Source organism: Ursus arctos, unplaced genomic scaffold, assembly GCF_023065955.2.
Source record: "Ursus arctos isolate Adak ecotype North America unplaced genomic scaffold, UrsArc2.0 scaffold_2, whole genome shotgun sequence".
In the NCBI taxonomy this organism is placed as follows: domain Eukaryota; kingdom Metazoa; phylum Chordata; class Mammalia; order Carnivora; family Ursidae; genus Ursus; species Ursus arctos.
The window spans coordinates 38250265-38272897 of record NW_026622874.1 but is presented as its reverse complement, the minus strand read 5'-3'; the positions used below and the strand labels follow the sequence as shown (position 1 = coordinate 38272897).

General features: G+C 46.6%; 1 protein-coding gene across 12 annotated transcripts in view; it reads right to left on the bottom strand.

The window, feature by feature from the left end:
• Positions 1 to 22633, bottom strand: part of NAV1 (neuron navigator 1) — a 242987-nt gene that overhangs the window by 49078 nt on the left and 171276 nt on the right. The window contains exon 2 of one of the 12 annotated variants that reach the window (XM_057315716.1): positions 9033 to 9593. The exons of the other annotated variants lie outside the window; for them this stretch is intronic. Coding sequence (XP_057171699.1) covers positions 9033 to 9427 — 395 coding nt within the window. The 5' untranslated portion in view covers positions 9428 to 9593. The remainder of the gene's footprint in view (positions 1 to 9032; positions 9594 to 22633) is intronic. 12 annotated transcript variants of the gene reach the window in all.

Sequence of the window (22633 nt, the reverse complement as noted above, 5' to 3'; positions counted from 1 at the left end):
CTGACCACCTCCATCATTCAGTCGTTTCCAATGCAAAGATTAATATTAAGCTTTTGATCATAAGGCCACACAGGTCATTAGAGCCGAAATAAAATATCCAAATCCATCAGCTAGGCTCAGGAGAAGCTACGGAGTGAGAAAATCAAGGAGTCAAGCAAAGTGGAAGGAGTTAGCGCTTTGACTTGGCAGCAAACTAATCCTGGAGAAATTCCACCTTTTTATGATGAAATCAGGTTGGACGTGGGCTTCTCTAACGAGACGATGCACAGCTCCAGCCCTGCAAACGGCTTCTGGAGCGCTCTCTGGGACGAAATGGACGCAACTGGATTAGAGGTGTCAATATATTTTATTGGGGTCTTAACGTGGGAAAGGGTCATTGCAGGGTAGTGGGCAAGAGACAGAAGTGAGAGTAGAAGGGGAAGACATGAGAGACTGTTTCCGAGGTGTGGTTTCGTTAGAGCTCTGCCATGTCAGCTGGCAGGGCCAGAGCAAAGGGGGAAAAAAAAGAGCAGAAAGTTGAGCTGTTTAACGGGAGTCTCCTTAATTAGGACCAACTGTGGGTGAGGAATGCTGAGTCGGCTGGCCACAATTTGTTTGAGTTTTCTCTAGTTTCAGAGATTTCCTTTTTGCCTGCCTCCAGCCTTTCCCCTCCTCTACTGTTTTCACGGGGGTAAGAGTGAAAAAACAAGGCACTGTCCTCTCTTTTTCAGATGTGTCCAAATGAGGAAATTTAAATCCCCCACCGAGTGAAAGGTAACTGGGAATCTCTCTCAAGAAAAGGGGAACGTTCTTAGGGGTGCCATCAAAGTCACCTTCAAAGAAGAAGCGGCAGCCCTTGGGGCAAGCTCTGGAATACTGAAGATGGGCCTCTATCTCCACTGCTCTTTATCACCAGAGTTCAACTAGTTTTTCCTAGCCTCCGTTTCCCCAAGTATAAACCGGTAGTTCAGCACCTATGAAGCAAAATGTTTGGAAAGTGGAACATCAGGAAAAACAATTTTTTTTAAAGATTTTATTTATTCAACAGAGAGAGACAGCCAGAGAGAGAGGGAACACAAGCAGGGGGAGTGGGAGAGGAAGAAGCAGGCTCCCAGTGGAGCAGGGAGCCCGATGTGGGGCTCGATCCCAGGACCCTGGGATTATGCCCTGAGCCGAAGGCAGACGCTTAACGACTGAGCCACCCAGGCGCCCCAAGGGAAAAACAATTTTGATTTTTCACTTAGGCAAAAAACCTATCTTGAAAAAAACTAAAAAGTCACGAAATTAAGATGTCAATGGAGAAAAGCGATCTTAATTGGAGTTTCTATGTTTTTATCAGAGCAAATATCAAGGAGGCTCTAAGAATAGGCAGCTGGGTACTGTTTGAAACCAATATTTCCTTTCCTTCCCCAAACCATCAGAGACGTCCCATCTTATAGATTTTTGGAAAGGGATGAAAATGATATTTGATTTAAAATTTCATAAGATACTTCCTGTTTCCTCCCCACTTCTCACCCCTATTCTTCCTGAGACCTTTCTTAGGAGTCTGTCACACAATTTCCAAATCCCTGGCTAACCGAAAGGAAATCATACCACAGTGTCTGCATTTCTGCATTTTCTTGAAAGCAGTAAGGAATTAAGAGATAACTGACAATCTTCTGAAAAGTTGGAAAGATTCACGTGAAATGCCTAGAGCAGGGCTTGGCAGGTTTTTCCCGTAAAGAACCAGATAGTAAATAATTCAGGCTTTGAGGGCCATATGGTGTCTGTTGCAACGGCTCATCTCTGCCCCGTAGCAGGAAAGCAGCCACAAGCAGTAGGTGAACGAATGAAGGCAGCTATGTCCCCAAATAACTTTATTTATGGACAATGAAATTTGAATTTCACGTAATTTTCATGTGTCACAAAATATTACTCTTCTTTTGAAACTTCCCCCCCAATCACTTGAAAATATGAAAACCATTCTTAGCTTTTTGGGCCAGGCAAAAACAGGCAGTGGACCAGACCTAGCCCAGAAGGCCAAAGTCTGCCGACCGCCGGGCTAGACCACGCTAAAGATGGAAAGGCGAAAAGGAAAAGAAATAGGAATTCCTCAACTGACAAATCCTGAACCAAAAAGCAATTCTGGACTAAGAAGGACCTTCGCTTTTATTCCCTCTTAGCGCCCTTCTGATCTAACTTGCTCAGCTTACAAGTCAAAACCAGATTTTTCTACCAACAATACTACTGGCTAGGTTTTGACTCAGGGGAAAAAAAGGAGGGGGCAGTAGGTGGGGAAGGGGAGGCAGGAGAGGAAAATTAAAGGAAAAAGGAGAAACACTAGGGTCATTTGCACCTCACTGCCCATCCTCCACCGGAATCAGGCAGTGCCTTAAAGTAAGATGGGCTTCAAACATATTTGCGGCTTTTACAATGATTTATGCGGGACTGACAGAAGCAACAGCCTTTGGTAGTTAGAAACGCAGATCCTGCTACACAGACAGGTTGGAAGAAGTCGTAGAGAGTGCGTATGTCTTGTGTAAGGTTCTGTTACCATTGTGGCCACACAGCAAAGCCCCTGACATTAACAAGCGGCCACTCATCTTCAGATCTCAAATCACGCTGTTAGCTTACAGTGAGAATCAAAAGAGGTGAAAAAAGATAGGAATCAGGCCCTAAATTCAGACTCCTAGGCTAACACATCTGTGCAACCCTGAGCAGTTTCTGGCAGCTCCAAAAGATTCAGGCCAGACTGCTGGTGTGAAATGCTGAGCTGGCAATAAACACCTCGAGCCTGTAAGCTACTCTCTCTTCGCGGAATGAGGCTTCCCACCACAAACCAAATGGAACTGCCAGGCGTTCCCTCTGAACACATCACTCCCCCCCCCCTTTTTTTTGACTTCTTTGTATTACATTCAGTCTTCACACTCCATTCCCTGGCCTTCCATTATCACCTTTTTTTTTTCCTTTTACTCTATTAAATAAAAAGTCCACTTTCTAACTTCTTCCTTAGAGTTCCGCAGAAACTGAGATCATCTTTTTTCTATTCACTGAGCCTCGGTCAAAAATCCTGCCTCAGAATCGAGGGCTAATGCGCCACCCAAACGTCCTGCCTGTAATTACCCTAATACCGTCCACATTTAATCTACACAAGAAAAACAGAACAAGGCACATGAAAAAGGGAAGCCAGCAAAACAGAATAAACACACGTTCCAAATCCTAAAACCTAGCGGGAAAAGCACTGGACCCTAATTCCTCGTGTCTGCCTGCTTCCATACGATCTTGCTGAGCTTACACACTGCTTAGAGGGGCCTCCCTGCCAGGGAGGCTCACCAATTTGTTACGGGGGGAGCTTATCCAGTGCTTCCATCGGCACCGTGGGATCATTATTTCCTAAGAAATAGCCACAAGAAGGTAGGAGAATTTAAGGGCACACTTCATAACTGACCATTTCTTAGTCCGTGTGGATTCAATGGTAAAGATTTCCATGGTAGCCAAGCCATCCATGTAAGCCTGCTTTGTGAAAAGCTGCTGTTCATGTAATCAGCATGGAATCTGACTTGACATGAGCTATTCCTTAGACCCACCCAGTCAAACGTAACCAACGTAAGCTCTCCACCCAGTCAAACGTAACCAACGTTAAGCTCTATGTTGCTGGACAAATGTGTAGCAGTGTCCTGTACCTAAGTAGACGGAAGTCTGAAGTTTTACTAGACTCATGGCTTTCTGGAAGACAACTAATTTAGGAACCTGAGGGGACAACCAAATGATACTAATGAACATTCACAGTCTTTGCACCATACCCTCCAACTTTAGAAATGTTGAAACCCAGGGGATGGGCTCCAGTCTGTGGAGTCAATACAGCTCTCTCACTCACTCATTTGTCTGTTATCTGTCCATAAGCTTGCATCAAATCAAAGCAGTGTCTCCATGCTTCTCCTACTGAACACACTGTGTAAATACAGTCTTTCTTTCTTTCTTTCTTTCTTTCTTTCTTTCTTTCTTTCTTTCTTCTTTCTTTCTTTCTACTTCTTTCTCTCTCTTTTTCTTTTTCTTTCTTTCTTTCTTTCTTTCTTTCTTTCTTTCTTTCTTTCTTTCCTTTTCTTTCCTTCTTTCTTTCTTTCTTCCTTTCTTTTCTTTCTTTCTTTCCTTTTCCCTTCCTTCCTTTCTTTCTTGCTTGCTTGCTTACTTGCTTGCTTTTAAATAGGCTCCATGCCCAGCATGGAACCCAATGTGGGGCTTGCACTCACGACCCTGAGATCAAGACCTGAACGGAGATCAAGAGCCAGATGCTTAATGGACTGAGCCGCCCAGGCGCCCCCGAAACAGTTTCTTGAAAGGCATCTTTAAGATGCTGCCCTTTATACTGATCCTGTGGCACCTGCCTTTGCCAGAAGGGCCTGCATTTTACGTTATTGTCTAGCGGCGATGCCACTTTTGTGCTGATCCATGCACATACTCTCCTCTTATTTTTCTTTGTGAATATCACCAAATCATTACGAAAACAATAGTCACTGTGTGCCCAGTACTTAAATATGTATACCAAGCACTTTGCTGGCCTTTAATTTTCATTTGCTCTTCATATTAACCCTGAGTTAGATATTATTTCTGTTTTTTTTTTAAGATTTTTTGAATTTATTTATTTGACAGAGATAGAGATAGCCAGCGAGAGAGGGAACACAAGCAGGGGGAGTGGGAGAGGAAGAAGCAGGCTCATAGTGGAGGAGCCCGATGTGGGGCTCGATCCCACAACGCTGGGATCACGCCCTGAGCTGAAGGCAGACGCTTAACGCTGTGCCACCCAGGCGCCCCATAGATATTATTTCTATCTTACCTCTAGGAAAGCCAAAACACAAGAAAGGTAAAGTTACATGCCCAAGTTTAATATCAGGATCTGTCTGACTCTAAAGACTCTGATTTTAACCACTATGTATACTACACATACTCCCATCACGAGAGAGAGAACTGAAGTTAGGGGTGGTCACAGAATAGCAAAACTAAGTTAGGCATTTACTCAGATCACTAGGGGACCATTTGGCATTACTTCTGCAGTGTGTTATTTGGCAGCTTTCCAAATGGTGTTCCACTGGAGGGCGAGATCATTTATGCACCTCAAGGGGCTCTTTGCACAAAAAGGTGGCCTCCAGGTCAAATTTATTTTGTGTCTGCTCCATCACTTCTACACCGCATCTCAACAGTTACCGAAGTTGGACACTGAGAATGGTGAAAAAGAAATGGTTTAGTTCCTCGACGTCCAAAGCCTGCAAACCAAAACAGAATTTGCCTGAAGGAGTGACAGGGTCCTGGTTCACTCGCAAAAAGAAGAACGTAGGACAGTCTAACTTGACAGAAACCTTTCTTTCATATTTGCCCAAGCTGACTCCTACCGATTGGAAAGGCAAACTTCTTTAACGTGAGAACGGCCACAGAAAATCTCAGTGCCGCCAGGCTGCGGGAGAACGGGTAAAAACGGACCGAGGTGGCAGCAGAATGGGAGGAAGAGCCAGCGGCCAAGGATGACTGACTTAGCACTTGGTGGGTAGGCGTTCTTTTTGGACCACCCCATTCCAGGATCTAGAAAAACTCAGCCAGGATGCTACCTGGCCCGTGAATATGAAGTTCAATCTTCTGGACGTGGTTTTGCAAAGAAAGTCTTTGTAACCCGTGGTAAGAATCATAGTGAGGAGAGGGGCAAATGCTGGATGACCCCCAAGTGAGACTGCTTGATGGGGTCTTCTGGATCCAACAGGGCACTCTGTGGCTGGGGAGGGGGGCACCCTACACATGGTACAGCCCAGGGCCTTCCACAAGGGCCACAGAATTGGCGGCATCATCCCTAGAACTCCTCTTGCACCCTCACACATCATGGGGAGGCTGGCCAAGTGGCATTAGAGGTGCTTCCTCTTCGGACAGCTTTGTGTTCCATGTGGGGCACAGGCCAGTCTTCAGAGTCGAAGCTGTCAACACCATGGCCCCTCACAGCTTAGGCTCTGGGGTCAACAGCATCCATTGAGTGGCTCCTGCTTGCTTCCACCCCACCAGAAGAAGTCCTGCCCACTGGCTCCCTCACCCGTTGTCTATCAACATCCGGTGACCGCCAATGGGTCTTCTCGGCACTGAGGTCTGTGCCCTACCTGGCTGTTTTCCTTCAGGTGCTCATCTTAGATGCTGATGGGAAGTCCAGAGGCTGATTTAGGGAGTGGCCCTGTTTGGGCAGATTGGTCTGTGCTAACAAGTAGACAGCAGTGGGGAGCGGGGGCTGGCTCTGTTGGTGGAACATGGGACTCTTGATCTCGGCGTTGTGTGTTTCAGCCCTACGTTGGGTGTAGAGCTCACTTGAAAATAAAATCTTAAAAAAAAAAAAAGAAAGAAAGAAAGTAGATAGCGATGGAGTAGGGCCCAGGCTAGACTTGAGTATGAGGGCATTTAGAGACCCCTTCTTTATGCGGAAGAGCTTGTGCACCCAGTCTTGCCGAAACCATGGATCTGCAAGCGCTGGACATCTCCAAGGTCAAGAGGACATGTTCCTCTCTCATGCCTTGCTGGATGCAAATGAATTCAGAAGTGTTTCCTAGGTTAAAGGGCGATGTCCTAGGTCAGCTGACTTTTTCATTTGATTACAGCAATGAAGATGGAGTATATACTATGAACCACAAAGTTGTGTCGTCTCTATCCCAAGACAGAGGATCAAATATAGAAACTGAAAGAAACCTCTAAAATCTCTTCCCCTTTAGCGATGTTGAGGAGGAGCTGCTTTTTCAGGTATTCAATGGACTGTATGACATGAGAGTCAAGCCTGAAGGGCAGGTTGCTGAACAGGGAGATCATGGGAGTTGCTTTTTTGCCGATGACATCTGGGGCTTAGGAACTAGTAATGCTGCACTGGTCAGTGTAACAGTGGTGCTTTTATGCAGAGCTCACTGTGACGTCCTCTTATGCCACACCTACGACTACTATCGTAACTACAGAAGGAAACCTTTAGGGGTCAAGTAAGAATCATTTACTGATCAATCACAAAGACAGCCAGAGTAGAAAAGAAAAAAAGGAAAGAATTTTTCATTAGTTGCATGCCCTTTTTCAACTTCCTGGAGAAGATTAAGTATCAAAAAAAAAAAAAATCAGATGTGTTGGAAGACAAACCTAATCCAAAAAAAAAAAAAAAAATCGGATGTGTTGGAAGAGAAACCTATTAGTCTGAAGAAAGATTTTTTCTTCAGGATGAAAATGCAGAGAATTTCTACATATTTAGTCAGATGAATGCAAACTACTGATTGAAAAACGAAGCCACAGGAAGTGGGGATTCTGAGGCATTATGAATCAGAATGTTTTGGAGAGCCTGCCCTGTTCGGCACCCACTCAGGACATCATCAACCAGAGAGGTCAAATGTTGTCATCAAATGTGGAGGCCATTGAGATACTTCTTGGGCCCTGTGTGGACATCTTGAAGAGAGATTGAAATAATATGAAGAGCTGATAAAATGGTTTTGTTTCAGAATAAACAAGGAAGTATGAAGTGTTTGGAGAACTAGGCTTTTTAAACGCCTGAAAATATGATTATAGTACTTTAATTTAGATAAACTCTATAAAAACACATGAAAACTGAAGATCTAAATACTTTTATGCAGACTCTGCAGTATCCCCCTATCTGTGCATTTCCCCCTTCATTTTCAGTCTGTTCCTTGGAACGTCTTAACACTTACAGGCAACTTTTACCTCTTCCGAGGCTACTTTTTCATGGTGGACCTATGCTGCCCACCCTCTACAATTAAAAAACCAAATAAAACCCCCCAAAACTTTCCTTGTAGGAGAGTCTTCCCCATTGCAGGCATCAGGAGTGAGTTCCCTTTAATGACTTCACCTTCCAGGTACTTTCCCCGCACAGAAGAACTCATGGCTCTAGTACACCAGTTGCCAAATCTGACCACGCACACCACCACGATTCTTGTGTTATAGCCTCTAAAGAAAACCATACTAAGAATTCGAATAATTGCTGAGCCTGCACTTGACCATAGAAACCAGAGTAGTTTCAACTCTGTACCACAACCGACAGCCAATCATGACTGCCTCTTAAAAAATAATGATGAAAACTAAGTTAAGCTAAAAGTAAGTATATCCTTCCTCCCTCTTAAGTTTGTTTTTAATGTTTTTATGCAAAAGATTTAATTTTTATTTTACTAGGATAAGAGGGTGTGTGTGTGTGTGTGTGTGTGTAAATTCTTTCTAGTATTGCTGAAAACAACTGAAGTATGTTATGTCCAAAATGTCAGCTGGGTAGGGTTAAGCCACCAACTCTTGATCTTGATCTCAGCTCAGGTCTTGATCTCAGGGTTGTGAGTTCAAGCCCTGCACTGGGCTCCATGCTAGGAACGGAGCCTATTTAAAAAAAAAAAAAAAAAGTCAACTAGGCAATATGTAGGCAAGTACTAAGTTACAGTTGTCTTTACTTTGAAGTCTTATTACTGATGTCTAAAGGCACTAGCTTCACTAAAGTTTTATCTTAAAGTACCTAATGTTATTTCTTCTGTCCCTGATTGCATTTTGTTTACATTATACCTGAAACTATATTTTCTTTAACCTTTTGGTAAAATGACACTGTACAAAATATTATTCCATATTGGTTGTATTGCTAATGTTATTTTGAGAGCCAATTATACATGTTGAATAAAATGAATTATTTCCCCATTTAAAACACTGGTCAAGTTCGGATGTTGTAATGTATAGTAAATATATGTATTTGGTTTTTGTCCTGTTTCTGGCACAGAGCTCCTAAAATCCTAGGAATTTCCTAGGTGATGAAAGTGATACAGGCGTCTTTACTTATTACGTCAATGTGATGACTTTTGGACCCCAGGCAGGGGAACCAACCACATGATTAGAGGGTTGGAACTTTCATTCCCTGTAGGCTGAATCAATTGGCAAAGGTCGATGATTTAATCAATCATGCCTGCATGATGAAGACTCCATAAAAAGCCAAGAGGACAGTGTTTAGAGAGCGTCCAGGGTTGATGAACAAAGGGAGATGTGGGGGCAGCCCACTCATCGAACAGAGAAGCTCCACACTCCTTCCCACGTACCTTGTCCTCTGTGTCTCTTTCATCTGGCTGTTCCTGAGTTGTATCCTTTCACGATAAAGCGGTACTCCAGTAAGTAAATGTTTTTCTGAATTCTGTGACCTACTTGAACACAATGATCCAAGCCAAGGAGGGGATGTGGGACCCTCCAGTTTATAGCCAGGCGGTGGCCACCTAGACTTGCACCTGGCATGTGAAGTGAGTGGGGGGTAGTCATGCAGAACTGAGCCCTTAACCTGTGGGATCTGACGCTCTCTCCAGGTAGATCGTGTCAGTACCCAGATGAACCACAGGGTGCCCAGCTGGTGGCGGAGAATCAGCATCAGCATTGGAGGAGGATGGAACAGGACAAAATAAAATTGTATCCTGCAGTACAAGTAACACAAAAATTCTAGCATAGGGGTGTCTGGGTGGCTCAGTCATTAAGCGTCTGCCTTCAGCTCAGGGTGTGTTCCCAGGGTTGTGGGATCGAGCCCCGCATCCGGCTCCCTGCTCCTCTGGGAGCCTGCTTCTTCCTCTCCCACTCCCCCTGCTTGTGTTCTCTCTCTCGCCGGCTGTCTCTCTCTGTCAAATAAATAAATAAAACCTTTAAAAAAAAATTCTAGCATAGACAATAGGACTGAACAGGTAAAAGCAAATCCAGCAGGAGAGGGTTATCTCTGGTTTAATCCTGGTGCCTCCTGACTCATGAGCCACGTGGGGAGAACCTGCATTTGCAGGCCAGCATTGTCCTTTAGACCACCTCCACTCACCATCCCCACCTGACCTGGGGTTTACTCCTCCGTCTACTGGAACCTGGACTACACGTCCGCTGCTTCACTAAGATCTCTCCCGTCAGGGATGTACATTGCTAAATCCAGTTAGGACTTTTGAGTCTGATTTTTCCTGCCTCTCAGTGGTATTTATCAGTTTTAGTCACTCCTTGAAATTCTTCCCTTTCTCTGCCTCAACAACAGCACTCTCTTCTTGAACCCCCTTATCCAGACTCTCTCTTCCTCTGCCAACCCCTTAAATGTTGGTCTTTCATTGTATGTGGCCCTTGACTGACTGGTGTTCCCTTCTACCCATTTTCCTGGGAGTTTAGTCCCTGGCATATATGACAGCAAAGCATCTTCCTCTATAGGGTGAGAGGGGTTGAATGGCGGGGTCTGGCACAGAATAGATTGCAATAAAAACCGTGTTGAAGGAACAAATCAAGGGGTCATATTAAAATGTTTTTATGGCTATGGCGGAGAATCCTGCCAGTGTCTGTGGTAGGAAAGAAGGCCATATGGAAAAACAACTATTACTAAATGTTTTCTTCAAAGCAATTTTATTCTTTTGGGAATCCCAGGTTCTAGCTTTCCTTTGCTCTCCCCTTCCTTGGACTTTCATCGCCATCAAACTGGCAATGTACCTACTTTTGGCAAAGAGGGTAACAGCTTCGGACTGGGTTCCTGTGGTTGGGAAGGTTACACCAGGACCTTATTTGCTCCGTCATTAGGTTAACAACCATCATCCGGCACAATTACCCACCAGAGGCCAACACTTTATGTGGCCCCCAACCTATTTCCAGAAAACCCTCCTATGCAGAGTTTGCCCAGAACGGCTTAAAAATCCAAGACTCGCTGTGAAGCTGTTTATGAGTAAAACTGTTTGACCTCTCATAAAGAGAGCTCCTTGAGAACCCGAAGCCTTGTCGCTTCTGTGGAAAACACTTACCCTATCCTGGCCAATGCAAAATGCACAGCATCTGAGTTGAGCACTGTTGTTTTGAAGGAATCGCTGGAGAAGCACTAGAACATTACCCCAATTTCTTTAATAAAGACATTTGAAAGATCCATTCTTACACCAACTTCAACCACTCTCCAATCCCAGACAGTCGTCGAACATGAGGTCACCAAGGTTTCCGGTCAAACACTGGATGGTAGAATTTAATAAAATAGAGGTTTTCTCCAATTACCCAATTATGGGCTGAAATTTAAATATAGCATAACTGCTTCTGCTTTTCCCATTTATGAACTATGCTATCTAGCTCCTACAGGGGCTCATCGATTCTGTCTTCTAGGATGGACTGCAGTCCTTACACCACAGTGGTGGCCGAACAGACAACTTAAAAAGTATTTACATTAAAAAAAAAAAAGTGTTTACATTATCTGTCCCCTCCCCCACCCCTCCAAATAGCCAGTTCTTCGATAAGTGAATGCTCGTCACTTGGGAAGACAGTTACAGGCGACCAAGAGAACTTTCTTTGCTTGGGGGGGATGTGGGTTCCCAATCCATTCTCAGACCCCAGGCAGATATGAGATATTATACAAGGTAACCTTTAATCCGAGCATTTTCCCCCAAAAAACAACCCATACATTCTTTCCTAATGTAAAGATTTCCAACAACAGCACAAAACTAGCTGTTAATAATAGGTCCCAACATGTAAATTACAGTGGTCTCCAAAAATAAAGCTTCATGGGGGAAAAATCTGCAAGTTACCACGGTGAGGTAGACGCAGGGAAAGAACAGTTTCCTTACACCACGGACATCTGGAGGTCCTCGCTCAACTGGCAGACAAGTATTCCGAGCACAGTGCTTGGAAGCGATTTTTTTTTGTGTAAACCACACCATGACTTTTCCCTACCTCGCCTCTCTGTCTCCCGCTCCTCGACCAACCTTACAATTAAACACCCAAGGCTTGCTCCTGAGTCTCAGTCTTTCCTTACGTTTCTAGAGAGCAGTAAGGGGGGTGGTGGCTGGGGGCAATGCTGTAATCTGTTACCTTCTCAGCACTTCGTCTAAAGGTAATGACTGGGCCCCCATGTTATTTGTGAAGTTTTCTTTCCTGCCAACTAGCCCATAAATGCTTATAGCCTTGAGGCCCTTAGAATGAGAGTGCTTGTTAAGGATTCCAAAAGCAGTGCTCCCAAGAGGCCCCCTAGATCTGTGCCTTCTGAATAGCCACTAAGATGCTTCATTCTTCTTTGATGAATTCTACCAAGGAACACTGGGCAGGTTTGTCCCAAGAAATCCTAGCATTATAAAAGTCCCATTGAATGGAAAGTTTACTTGTTGCTTTAATCTAGGTCTTAAGAAAGGCTGAGTTGTCACCCCCACCACGGGGGGGACCACTGATCTGCCCTTAGTGGGCACTGTCATTTTTACAACCCTCTTGCCTTCATCTTTATCTCAAAATTAACCCGCCTTCTTATCTTAAGTCATTGGGTTCACGGCCTGCTTACTCTTGGTGAAATATCTTTGTTGAGAGCTCTGAAGGTTTTTCACTTCAGAGAACAGGACAGCTGAATACCACATTGTGCGTGGGGGTCAAAGGTCAGCATCACAGAGAAAACCCAGCTAATGCGCTGTGAAAGACCTTCATTTTTGCCGGCAGTCTTCCATGCGTGTGAAACTAAGCACATCTCTCACCTAGCATAAAGCCTTGAACAAAAAGAATGAAAAGAAAAAGGAATCTTAATTCTTAACCAGTAAGTGGATGGAGTCAAGATCTTATTCCAGAGAAACAAAACTATACGCAGGTGTTCAGGCAAGGTAAAAAGCCACTCGTTCTACGCCCCAGGCATGACATTCTGCCCACTGAAGGATGAAGGATAAATGGAGGAAAAAAACTAACAGGGAACTGAAAAGATTTCAACGTCTCAAACCCTCCCCTGCACATGCCAGATATACCAAACATTTCTGTAAGGCAGATCAGACGTCCTACCCAGTTTTTATAGCATCGGGTATTGAAGTATCTGGAGTGCTTCAGACACAGAAATACCTGGCCGTTTTCTGTAGCTGGTGATTGCTTTCAACACCCCGCGAGACCGGATTGCCGCATTCCCGCAGCAAATCGACATTCCATCCCCTCCAAACCAGCTCGCGCTCACTGTGTGCTTCTCAACGGCTGGGGCCCTCCGTTCTCCTTTCAAGAAGGGGAAACTGAGGCTGGAAATGTTGCCCATGGGCTGTGGAACAAGTCAGTGTCAAAGTCAGTCCTGAGATTTCTGGGCGCTTCACCTCTTTACTGCGGCATCAGCAAGGGACTCCAGCGCGGGCTGTAGCATGTGACCCCCCCCCCCAGCCTCGCTGACACGTCCTTTACTTACGCTTTCCTCAGAATGCCTCCTGCCACATCACCTCCCCAGATCGACAGGGAGAAGAGTTTTTGTTATCTAAAGATACGTATTGTAGGAAAAAATAACAATTTGGGGAACACAGGAAATGACCGGCTAGGAAACTGCTTTTGGTATTCACATGCTTTTCTTGGGCAACTGAGTTGAAATCTCTGCTCTGAGCCTTCATGATCGGTCTGGGGCTTTGGCGTATAATCCTTAAAGAAGTCAGAAGAAGGAAGATTGAAATTAAAAGAAGAGAAAGTTAATCAAAATCAAACGGGTTTTGTTTCTGGGAAAGGTGCCTTCAGGCAACAGACCGGAACGAAAACATCCTGTTCTTTCTTCCATTTTGTTCTGAGGCAGCATGGATCCCAGAGCTGCTTCTCAGCTCAGAAAAGGGGTCCCCGCCTTTCCATCTCACCCTCCAGCCTTTCTTCCATTTGGAAGAATGAAGCCCTAGTGGGGCACCCCTCACAGGTGCCAGCCGCCTGGGCATCAACCGAGTGTTAGGTTTGAGTAAATACAGAATTCATCAATTATCGCTCCAAAGTAGTCGGCAGTGAATGAACGTAAGATAGGACTTGGGCACTAAAACTCTGTCTTCTAGGGCGCCTGGGTGGCTCAGCCGGTGAGGCGGCTGCCTTCGGCTCAGGTCATGATCTCAGGGTCCTGAGATTGAGGCCCGCATCGCGCTCCCTGCTCAGTGGAGAGCCTGCTTCTCCCTCTCCCTCTGCCTACCACTTCCCCTGTTTGTGCTCGCTAGCTCTCTGTCACATAAAGAAATAAAATCTTTTTTTTTAGATTTTATTTATTTATGTGACAGAGAGACAGCCAGCGAGAGAGGAAACACAGCAGGGGAGTGGGAGAGGAAGAAGCAGGCTCCCAGCGGAGGAGCCCGATGTGGGACTCGATCCCGGAACGCCGGGATCACGCCCTGAGCCGAAAGCAGACGCCCAACGCCTGCGCTACCCAGGTGCCCTAAAGAAATAAAATCTTAAAAAAAAAAAAAAACAAAGAAACCAACTCTGTCCTCTAGTCTCCACTGGGGAGAGGGCAGTTCAGTCTCACATAGATTTGGAGAAAGAGAGACATAACAATGAACTACTCGAATAGTTTGCAAGCCCCTTTTGAAGAAGAGGAAAGCTCTCTATAACATTTTTACCCAAAGTCCCCGGTGTAAAAAATAGGTAAACACAGAGCTGCTCTGGTTGAAAGGGAGGCAGATGGGTCCACTTGCCCTGCCCCACCCAGGTCCACTCTGAGCGGTTTCATCCCAGCCTCTTCCTCCCCCATTACCATGTACATACAAGTCATCTGGGCAGACGGTGGTTTTTCTACATTGAAAGGCTTTCCCCGAAGGCCCTTCCAAACCTTCCTTAGGGCACTCATTACATGTCAAGTCCTTGTTACAGAGAATTACAGACAGGCGCCAGTCAACCTATGCGGTTCAAAGTCCTAGAACCAGCAGGGTTTTCCCTGACACACTTCTGCTTTTCCACCCCCTCTCTGCGCCCCCACATCCACAATGCCTTACTATATCCAGCATCAGTTTAAGATTTTCATGACGTGGAGTGATCTGAGAGCAAAATCCTTCTAGAGTTTTATAATCTCCCCCTAGGACCTTTTAAGTCCTACACTTATCTCAACAACAGTTTTACTGACAACTTGCCTTTTCAAGCTCCCCCAAGTCTCCAATAATGTAGTTTTTATAGAAACGAGTTTTTCTTTTTACACTCCTATTTCATCAGCTTATGTAAGGATCGAGTGGAATAATGTCAACTGGCGTCAACAGGTTTGGGAACAACTCTTGGTAAGCATTCGGCTCGACTGGTGGGAGCAGAAGGGTGCAGGCACAGCCAAGAGCAGGAGTGCTGGGTGTGCGGAGGGCACGGAGAGCAAGTCCGGGGAAAGGGCTGTGCTCTATGGGATGCCAGAAGCGCTGCAGGAAGACAAGGGTGAAATTCGCAAGGCTGAAGACATGACCACACCTTGGCTTCTGACCTTCCTGCTTCTCAATATATCCCTCCTCGCTTCACCTCTGGATTACTTTGTTAAAGGTAAAGACGGGAGATGGGGATAAGGAAGCGAAGCGGACAGAAATAAAAATTCAGGTTATTTTTGAGTCCTTGGGCTCAACTCACACGACCGGCATTATTGTACTTGGATGGCCTTATTTTACTGGTAGAATCATTCTGGGTTAGAGAGCGTCTCAGTTCAACTTTACAAGAGAGACAAGGAGTGGCCAAGAGGCTTGCCAGAGCAGACGGTTATGTGAAACCCAGAACGAAACCCAGGAGTCCTGACTTCTTGGGGGGTCTCCTACAGGTGGCAGTGCCTCCCTGGCGCAGCGAGATTTTTTCCAAGGGCCTTGGACTTGCCGGGGATCCAAGCTCCTTTCACAATGAACAGCTCTGTGCAAATTTCCAGAATTCGTTTCTCAGATAGCAGCAAAGCTCCCAAGCCAGGCTATCCAGGAGTAAGCCGTGACTTCCTCCCTCCTGCAGGAGGTATGGTTAGCTTCTCGGACCTGGGACCGGGACTGGCCTTTTACCCCCTAGGGTTTGGAGGCCAGGGTGGAGATTGGTGGAAGTTCCCTGCTGAGGGAACTGAAGGGGAGCAGTTTTGATCCACCTCCCTTCCTAAACACACCATACATGCCGATCTTCTGGGCCCCCAGCTTCACCAGGGGTTTCCAAACGGGGACGCCAGAAGAAAAGCAAACACTTAACTGGTAACAGCAAATATGAGGTTCACTTCCAGGAGATGAAAGCAATTTCTATAAGCCACAGGAGAATACCAGGGTTATTCCATATACCTCCCCCTTCACATTTAATTTATAAGAGTCGGGGGGAGGGAGGACCCTGTTAATTGAACAAGGACAAGAGAGGACAATTAATAAACATACTGCTCATTAGATTTCGAAGATAATTCTAAAATGCATTAGAAGCATGGAGAAGAGTGGTCTCTATGGATTTTCCTCATTCAGAGAGCCACCTTGTCAGGAAAAGGTGATTTGTAAGTCCTCCCCAAGATTAGCTCAATGCTAGCCTCAAAGGCATCTGCAAAGTTGTTAAACATGAATCCCATATATTAAAGGACCCACTCCTGTGAAACTGCTGTGGGGAGCTCCGAGTTCTGGAAGAATGCTCCAAGAATAAGCACTTAGTAGCAACAGGTATGGAAATCTGGGTTGCAAATCCAGGGCCTGGAAAATACAAGGATGTTCACCAGGAATTTATGAGAGCTAAACGGGGAGAGACAGTATAAATTATGGGAACTGAATACATACGTAATAGGACAAAATAGGAAGAAATGGCACACATTTCTAGAACACGAAAATCCACCACAACGTAAACAAGGATTTCACTAGGGAGCTCTTTCCGGACAAGAGGCATCCATTTCCAGGGATCTGATTAACCAAAGAAGTGCTGCTTTCCAACTGCATATAAGAGAGAAATGAAGGAACAAGGTCTCGGATTTGTGCCACAGAACACTGCTGTTATCTCAGCCACGGTGTCTAGGGGGTCAAATTCCAGAAACCCTGACACCCAAGAATAATTCCCAAGTATTTATTTTCCCTGAGGGCCTTGGAGCCATAATTCCACTCACTGGCAGAAATACTACTGCTGTTTAGAGCTGTTAAAAGCCTATTTTTAAAATCACACAATTGGCAGATTATCAGGATCAAAACCTGGTAGTCTACGACAGTCTTAGAGAAGAATTGAAAAGAATCCATGGGAAAATGTTCCAAGCTGGAGCACCAACACTTTCATGCATGTGTGTGCATACACACACACACACACACACACACACACACTCACACACACTCTCTCTCTCTCTCACGAGCATGTGTGCGCGCACCGGACAACTGCCAGGAGAATGAGGGGCTAGCAGGACATCCAAGATGACGGAGCGGGATGTGCCTTCTGTTCCAGTTTTCCGACGTCTTACCCATTGATCCCACGGCCTCATACATTCTCTCTTCAAGAGAATTCATCTTGGGCCCAGGGCCCTCTCTCCCTCTTCTTTGTTTTTTTTTTTTTAAGATTTTATTTATTTATTTGACAGAGAGAGACAGCCAGCGAGAGAGGGAACACAAGCAGGGGGAGTGGGAGAGGAAGAAGCAGCTCCCAGCAGAGGAGCCTGATGTGGGGCTCGATCCCAGAACGCTGGGATCACACCCTGAGCCAAAGGCAGGCGCTTAACCGCTGTGCCACCCAGGCGCCCCTCTCCCTCTTCTTTTATACCTGAACACCTTCCTCCTTCCTGAATACACTCTCCAGATGTCCTTGCAGTCTACACTTGGCCTTTTCATGACCTTTTAAGGCAGTGCTCCCTGACCTGGCTATAAGTCCATGCGTTCCACCTGCTTGCTCCCTATTTCCAGCTACTGCTATTCCTAGTGTCAGAAATCAACATCCAACTCTGTATATGGGTTAATCATACCATCATGGCGACGGAAATAAGTTGTCTTTGGTTTTCTTTGTAGTGATTGGCACAATGCTTGGCACACGGTAGGCGATTAATAAATCCTCACTGGTGGATGGCTGATCGGCTTCTATTTTATGTAGCTGTTCTATTTCAGGAGATAGGATTGGACCCAATCTAAAGAGCTCTAAGTGGGATGTGGCACAGGCTAACGGTGGTGTATATAAATCTGCACTGTTATATTAAGCTCTTATGATGGAATCCTGTGAGCTATGTGTTGTCATTAAATTCCACATAGACACCACTTGAGTAAGAGTCCCTGGCCCCTAGGAACTTATGATTAGACAAAAATACCACCATATAACAAATGAATATGGGGAAAAAAAATAAGCAGAAAAGCTGCTTCCCTGGAGGTTGAAGAACCTCATTAACAGTTTTCCTTTATAAAAAAATGACCATCCCAGAAGGGAGTGTAGGCATTCTCAAGCTTGCAGAAAGTGCTGAGCTCCTTAGACTCACGTTCAGTCTACGGTGGAATGGGCTGTGGAGCCAGAGCTGTGTGTTTGCATTTCTGCTCCACCACGTACTGGCTGTGACTTCGGGACAGGCATGTTCCCTCCCCGAATGCATGCCCACATCAAGAAATGGCCATATCACCATCAGCTCTTCCCGGTTGCTGGGATAAACAAGGGAAAAAATAAAGCACCCAGCTCAGTTCCCAGCAAGAAGGTAGATACCCAACTTCCCTCTGTGCTCCTCTTTTGAATAAGCCACCTACTACCCCAATGGCACCTAGGAAAACCAATTTATGAGGGAAACTCGTATTTGCCATACCCTCTGTAAGTCCAGCATTTCTTGACTGTAGAGGACAGCGGCCAGGGTATGGTGCATGTGTATGCACGCACACGGGCAGGGGCTTTGGTGTTCTTCTCTCCCCCAGTGACATGTCAGGGTCTTCACAGGAGAGAGGCTTCCTAAGATTTCAATGTCCAATAATGTCCAAGAATTCAGTGTTCCTAGGAACTTCCTGAAGCATCCCAAGAAAGTGAGGGTGAGGATGAAACCTCATATCCGACACACCCTGCCCACGGGTAGCATCACTGGACTCTGCTTTCGTGGTAAAGGAAGGGCAGCCCATCATTCTGGCCATGAACTTCGCCTGAGATGAAACCGGGACCAGGCTCTGGAGGGAAGAAGCCAGCTGTGCTATCAAAGGCTTCCAGAAAGGTTCCCGGTGGTGCTGAGCAGTGACACTTGGGTCCAGCTCTCCGTGTCAGGGTTCTGTCTTAGACAAGGAGTGTCTGTGATCACCGAAACCACAGTGATGGTAGGTCTGGGCAGAGAAACTGGGGGATGACAACACAGCGTCTCAACTGAGGAAAACTCCTCCCTCTCTCCTCAAACGAGCTCTGGTTCCTCTGGAAAATGCTTACTTTTGCTCTCAGGCCCAATGGAAACGCCATCTTCCCGTGAAGCCCTCCCTGACACTCAGGCTATGGTCCCTCCCTGCTTGCTTCTGCTTCCTGCACATTCCATCTGGTGTCACAGTGATTTGCATGCTGTTCCCTCAGCCAGGCCGCATCCTCCTGCATTATTCCCCCTCCAATAATGCATGTATGCGCTCACTGACTTTTATTTATCTGTTTTCCCTGAAAGATATAAGCTCCCTGAGGGCAGAGGATCACTACTGTACTCCCGGTTCCCAGCACTGGGCTTGGCATCTGCGAGGTGCTCGCTAGTTTGCTGAATAAGTGAACGAATAAAGGCTAGCTCGTAAGGGTCAGCTCGAGCACCCAGCATAACAGCTGGCGCAAAGGTATCACATCGTAGAGGCTGGAGAAGTAAGGTGGTTTTTTAAATGATTACGTTTTTTTAAGTGGCCGATCTGTATGCAAATTGCCATTAAAATAGGATGTATAAATACGGCATCCTAGTTAGCATAGAATTTGGACTGAACAGAAATCTGAAGATGAGTAATTGAGAATTTGAGAAAAAAATCAAAAATATTTTCGAAGCCAGGAAGTTATTCAGTCTGTTATTCCAATTGGCATCCTCATTAGGGTTCTAGCAAAATGGAAAGAAAAAAATGAAGGGAAAAAGCAAACTTGAAGAATCCGGGAGGGACTCGTCCTGCCTGTAAGGGACGTCAACTTAGTAAATATCACTTGTAAAAGCTCCCAGGTTGAAAGCACTTTGCTCTGCAAATCAGCTTACTGTCATGACTACGTCCCAGGGAGGTAGACTGGTCAGGAGTTAGGCCCGTTTTATGGAGAAAGAAACTGAGGCTGGAGGCTATGCAACCTCTGTAAGTCTCAAGGCTGAGTGTAATGGAGCCCTGGTCCCGAATCGGGTCAGCAGACTCTGCAAGTCCAGTGCTCTTCCCACCTCGCTCCCACTAGACTTCCAGGCGGACCGCAGACCTTTGCAGGGGCCTCAAATACTCTTAACTTGTGCACCTTCAGCATTTGGTATTCCCTGGGCCTAGATCAGTGTCAATGAGAATGATCTCCTTATAACAGTAGCGCTGAGGGGTTGGCTTTAGAGTCAGACAGATCCAGGTGTGAGAACAGATCCCACCACTGTGGTCTTAGATATGATTACTTAACCTCCCTGTGTCTCAGTTTCTTCATTTGTGAAATGGGATGATGATAAAATATACCTCGTATGGTTGTCGGGCTTAAAGAAGTGAATGTTTATAAAGCGCTTAGCATAGACGGTGTTTTAGAGCGCTCTGTCATAGGGTGAAAGGGATCGGTTCAGATGTCGGACACAGCCACATTAAGTCTTCCTTATTATAACGCTTCCCGCTTGGCACCTCTCTCCTCCCTGCTTCTCAAGCTCAGCGCAGGGGCTTTGCAGGAAGAGGTTAAGCCGGCAAGTGTGGTTGCCTGCGTTGTGCGTGCCTAGCCCCATAAAACCCGCTAACAAGAAGCAGCTCGTTGGCTCTGCTGTCCCTAGGCATTTTGTCCTCTCACAGAGGCTGGGTTTGTGCCAAGCTGAAGTCCTATGCCCCAGGGGGGTCTCTGTGGGTTGAGTGAGGCAAGTGCTGTGAGCGGGACTATGTTCCCACTGGTCCCCAGACTCTGGCTAAAAGCCCCTTCTAGGACAGAATCTAGGAATGCTGAATGGGATAGGTGCCTGCACCCTGGGGTTTCCTGCTTAGAAAAATTCGAGGGATGGTGATTTCTGGAGCAGGAGAGAGGGAGGGGTCTCCAGGAGAGATGTGCAAGAACGGTGCTTACGGAGCCAGTCTGCCATGATAGACGTGTAATCCAGGCATCTGCTCTGAGCCAAGTGGAGGGGCCAATGGCTGATCACAGCTCGACTCATCAAAAGCTGGGGAATGGAGATACTGGGGGCCAATTAAGCCATTCACCTTGGTACCTCCCATCCTTTCCATGCTGCCTCCTTTGGAGCTTCAGGGGAATCTGCACCTGAGGGGCAAGCCTCTCTTGGATCCCTGTTGGCCCCAATCAAGCATCATTTACGGGGAAGGTTTCGAGCTGTCTCTGGAGCAAAGGCTTGGGCTAAGCTCTCCCTCTGCGGATTGCAGCCAGGGTAGTTACATTTTATATCTGAACTCTGCTGATTTGAGGACTGACCTCCACTTTATAACATCCCCTCTCTCTTTGCCTACCAACGACACAATTGGCCTGAAAGTCTTGGGCTTGGGTGGAAAGGAAACTGTAGCCCAACCTCGCCCTACCCTAGCAGGCAGCCGGCTGAGTGCATGTAATGTGACCTGCTCCCCTCCGTGGGCTGTGGCAGACAGCTCCCCGCCCTGGCACACCTGCACAGAAGTCTGTTTCTGGTAAGCAGCTAGGTGAGTACTCGGCAACTATAGCCCCAGGGTAGGCACTAACTCACAGTGTACAAAGCCTAGGTCTCCCAGGGTGCGGTGGGAAGGGGTGGAGCAGTGCAAGGGGGCAGGGAGACCAGCCATTCAAAAGAAATGACAGCGTAACCTAGAAAAGGCTGTGTGTAGGAAAAGAGTGATGGGCTCAGGGAAAGGGAGCCAGCTAAAGGATTTTCACATCTTCCAGTGGTGAGGGAGGCAAAGAACAGAAGTGTAAAACCAGTGCAAATCTGGGTTCAGTGACAATTATAATCCTGCTTGGGCACTCCCTGCGTGGATCTCAAGTAGGTTCTGAACTGGGGTGTGGTGATGGAAGTTGGGAATAAGGTCAGGAAGAGCCCCTTCCTTCTACCTTCTCCAGGACCCAGAGACTCAGGACTCACCCCCAGGATCTCACCAGAAGTAAGGATCCCCAGAGGTCCCTACACAGATCTAGTCTTTGTTCATAAACTGGTTCCTCTTAAAGATATATCCCACCAGTCATCTTAGCAAAGTCAGTCCAAGGGTCCCAAGTCCCATTCCAGAGGGGCTGCAGTCTGTCCCACTGTGGTGGGGGACAAGAAGTTGGGGGCCAGCAGGACTCTGGCCTCCAAGGGCACCCAGTGCTGCAGACGCCTCGCCCTTGCCAGGCCTTGCCTGGTTCAGTTAATCTTACCCTAGGCGTGTGTGTGCAGAGCTGCAGTGGGGTCCCTAGCAGGCTCCTGGGGCTCTCCCCAAGGAACCATGGAGAAGCAGAGCATGTTCCAGGGTGCAAGTCTGGGCTCTTGGGGTTGAAAGCCCTGAGGAAGTTTGGGGGTGGGAGTGGTCTCAGCATCAGGTCTCTGGCCTAACCTCCAACTTCCTTCAGCCAGGCAAGTCAGAGTGGGCTGAGGGGAGGGAGTGTGTATATTGGGGTGGGAAGCTCCCAGAAAAACCAGAAAGCATCAGCTCTCTTTCTTTGGCTGTTGGAATTTCCTAATCCTCTCTTGGAAGTGCGATTTCCAAGTCAGCTCTGAGGATCCTGGGCTGGCTGTGCTCACACTCACTTCCCCTTAGTGGGGAGCCTCTATGCGTGGCCCCCCTCACCACCCCACAGGAGTGGTCTGTGGAACCCCACCATGCATCTCCCAAATTCCACTGCTGCTCATCCCTTCCCAGAGTAGAGTCCCAGGCTTCATGGTTTCTCAGAGGAATCCAACCAGCTGTGGGGTCACAAATTCACCCCCACCTCCCCACCTTAGGTCTCACCCCTCTAC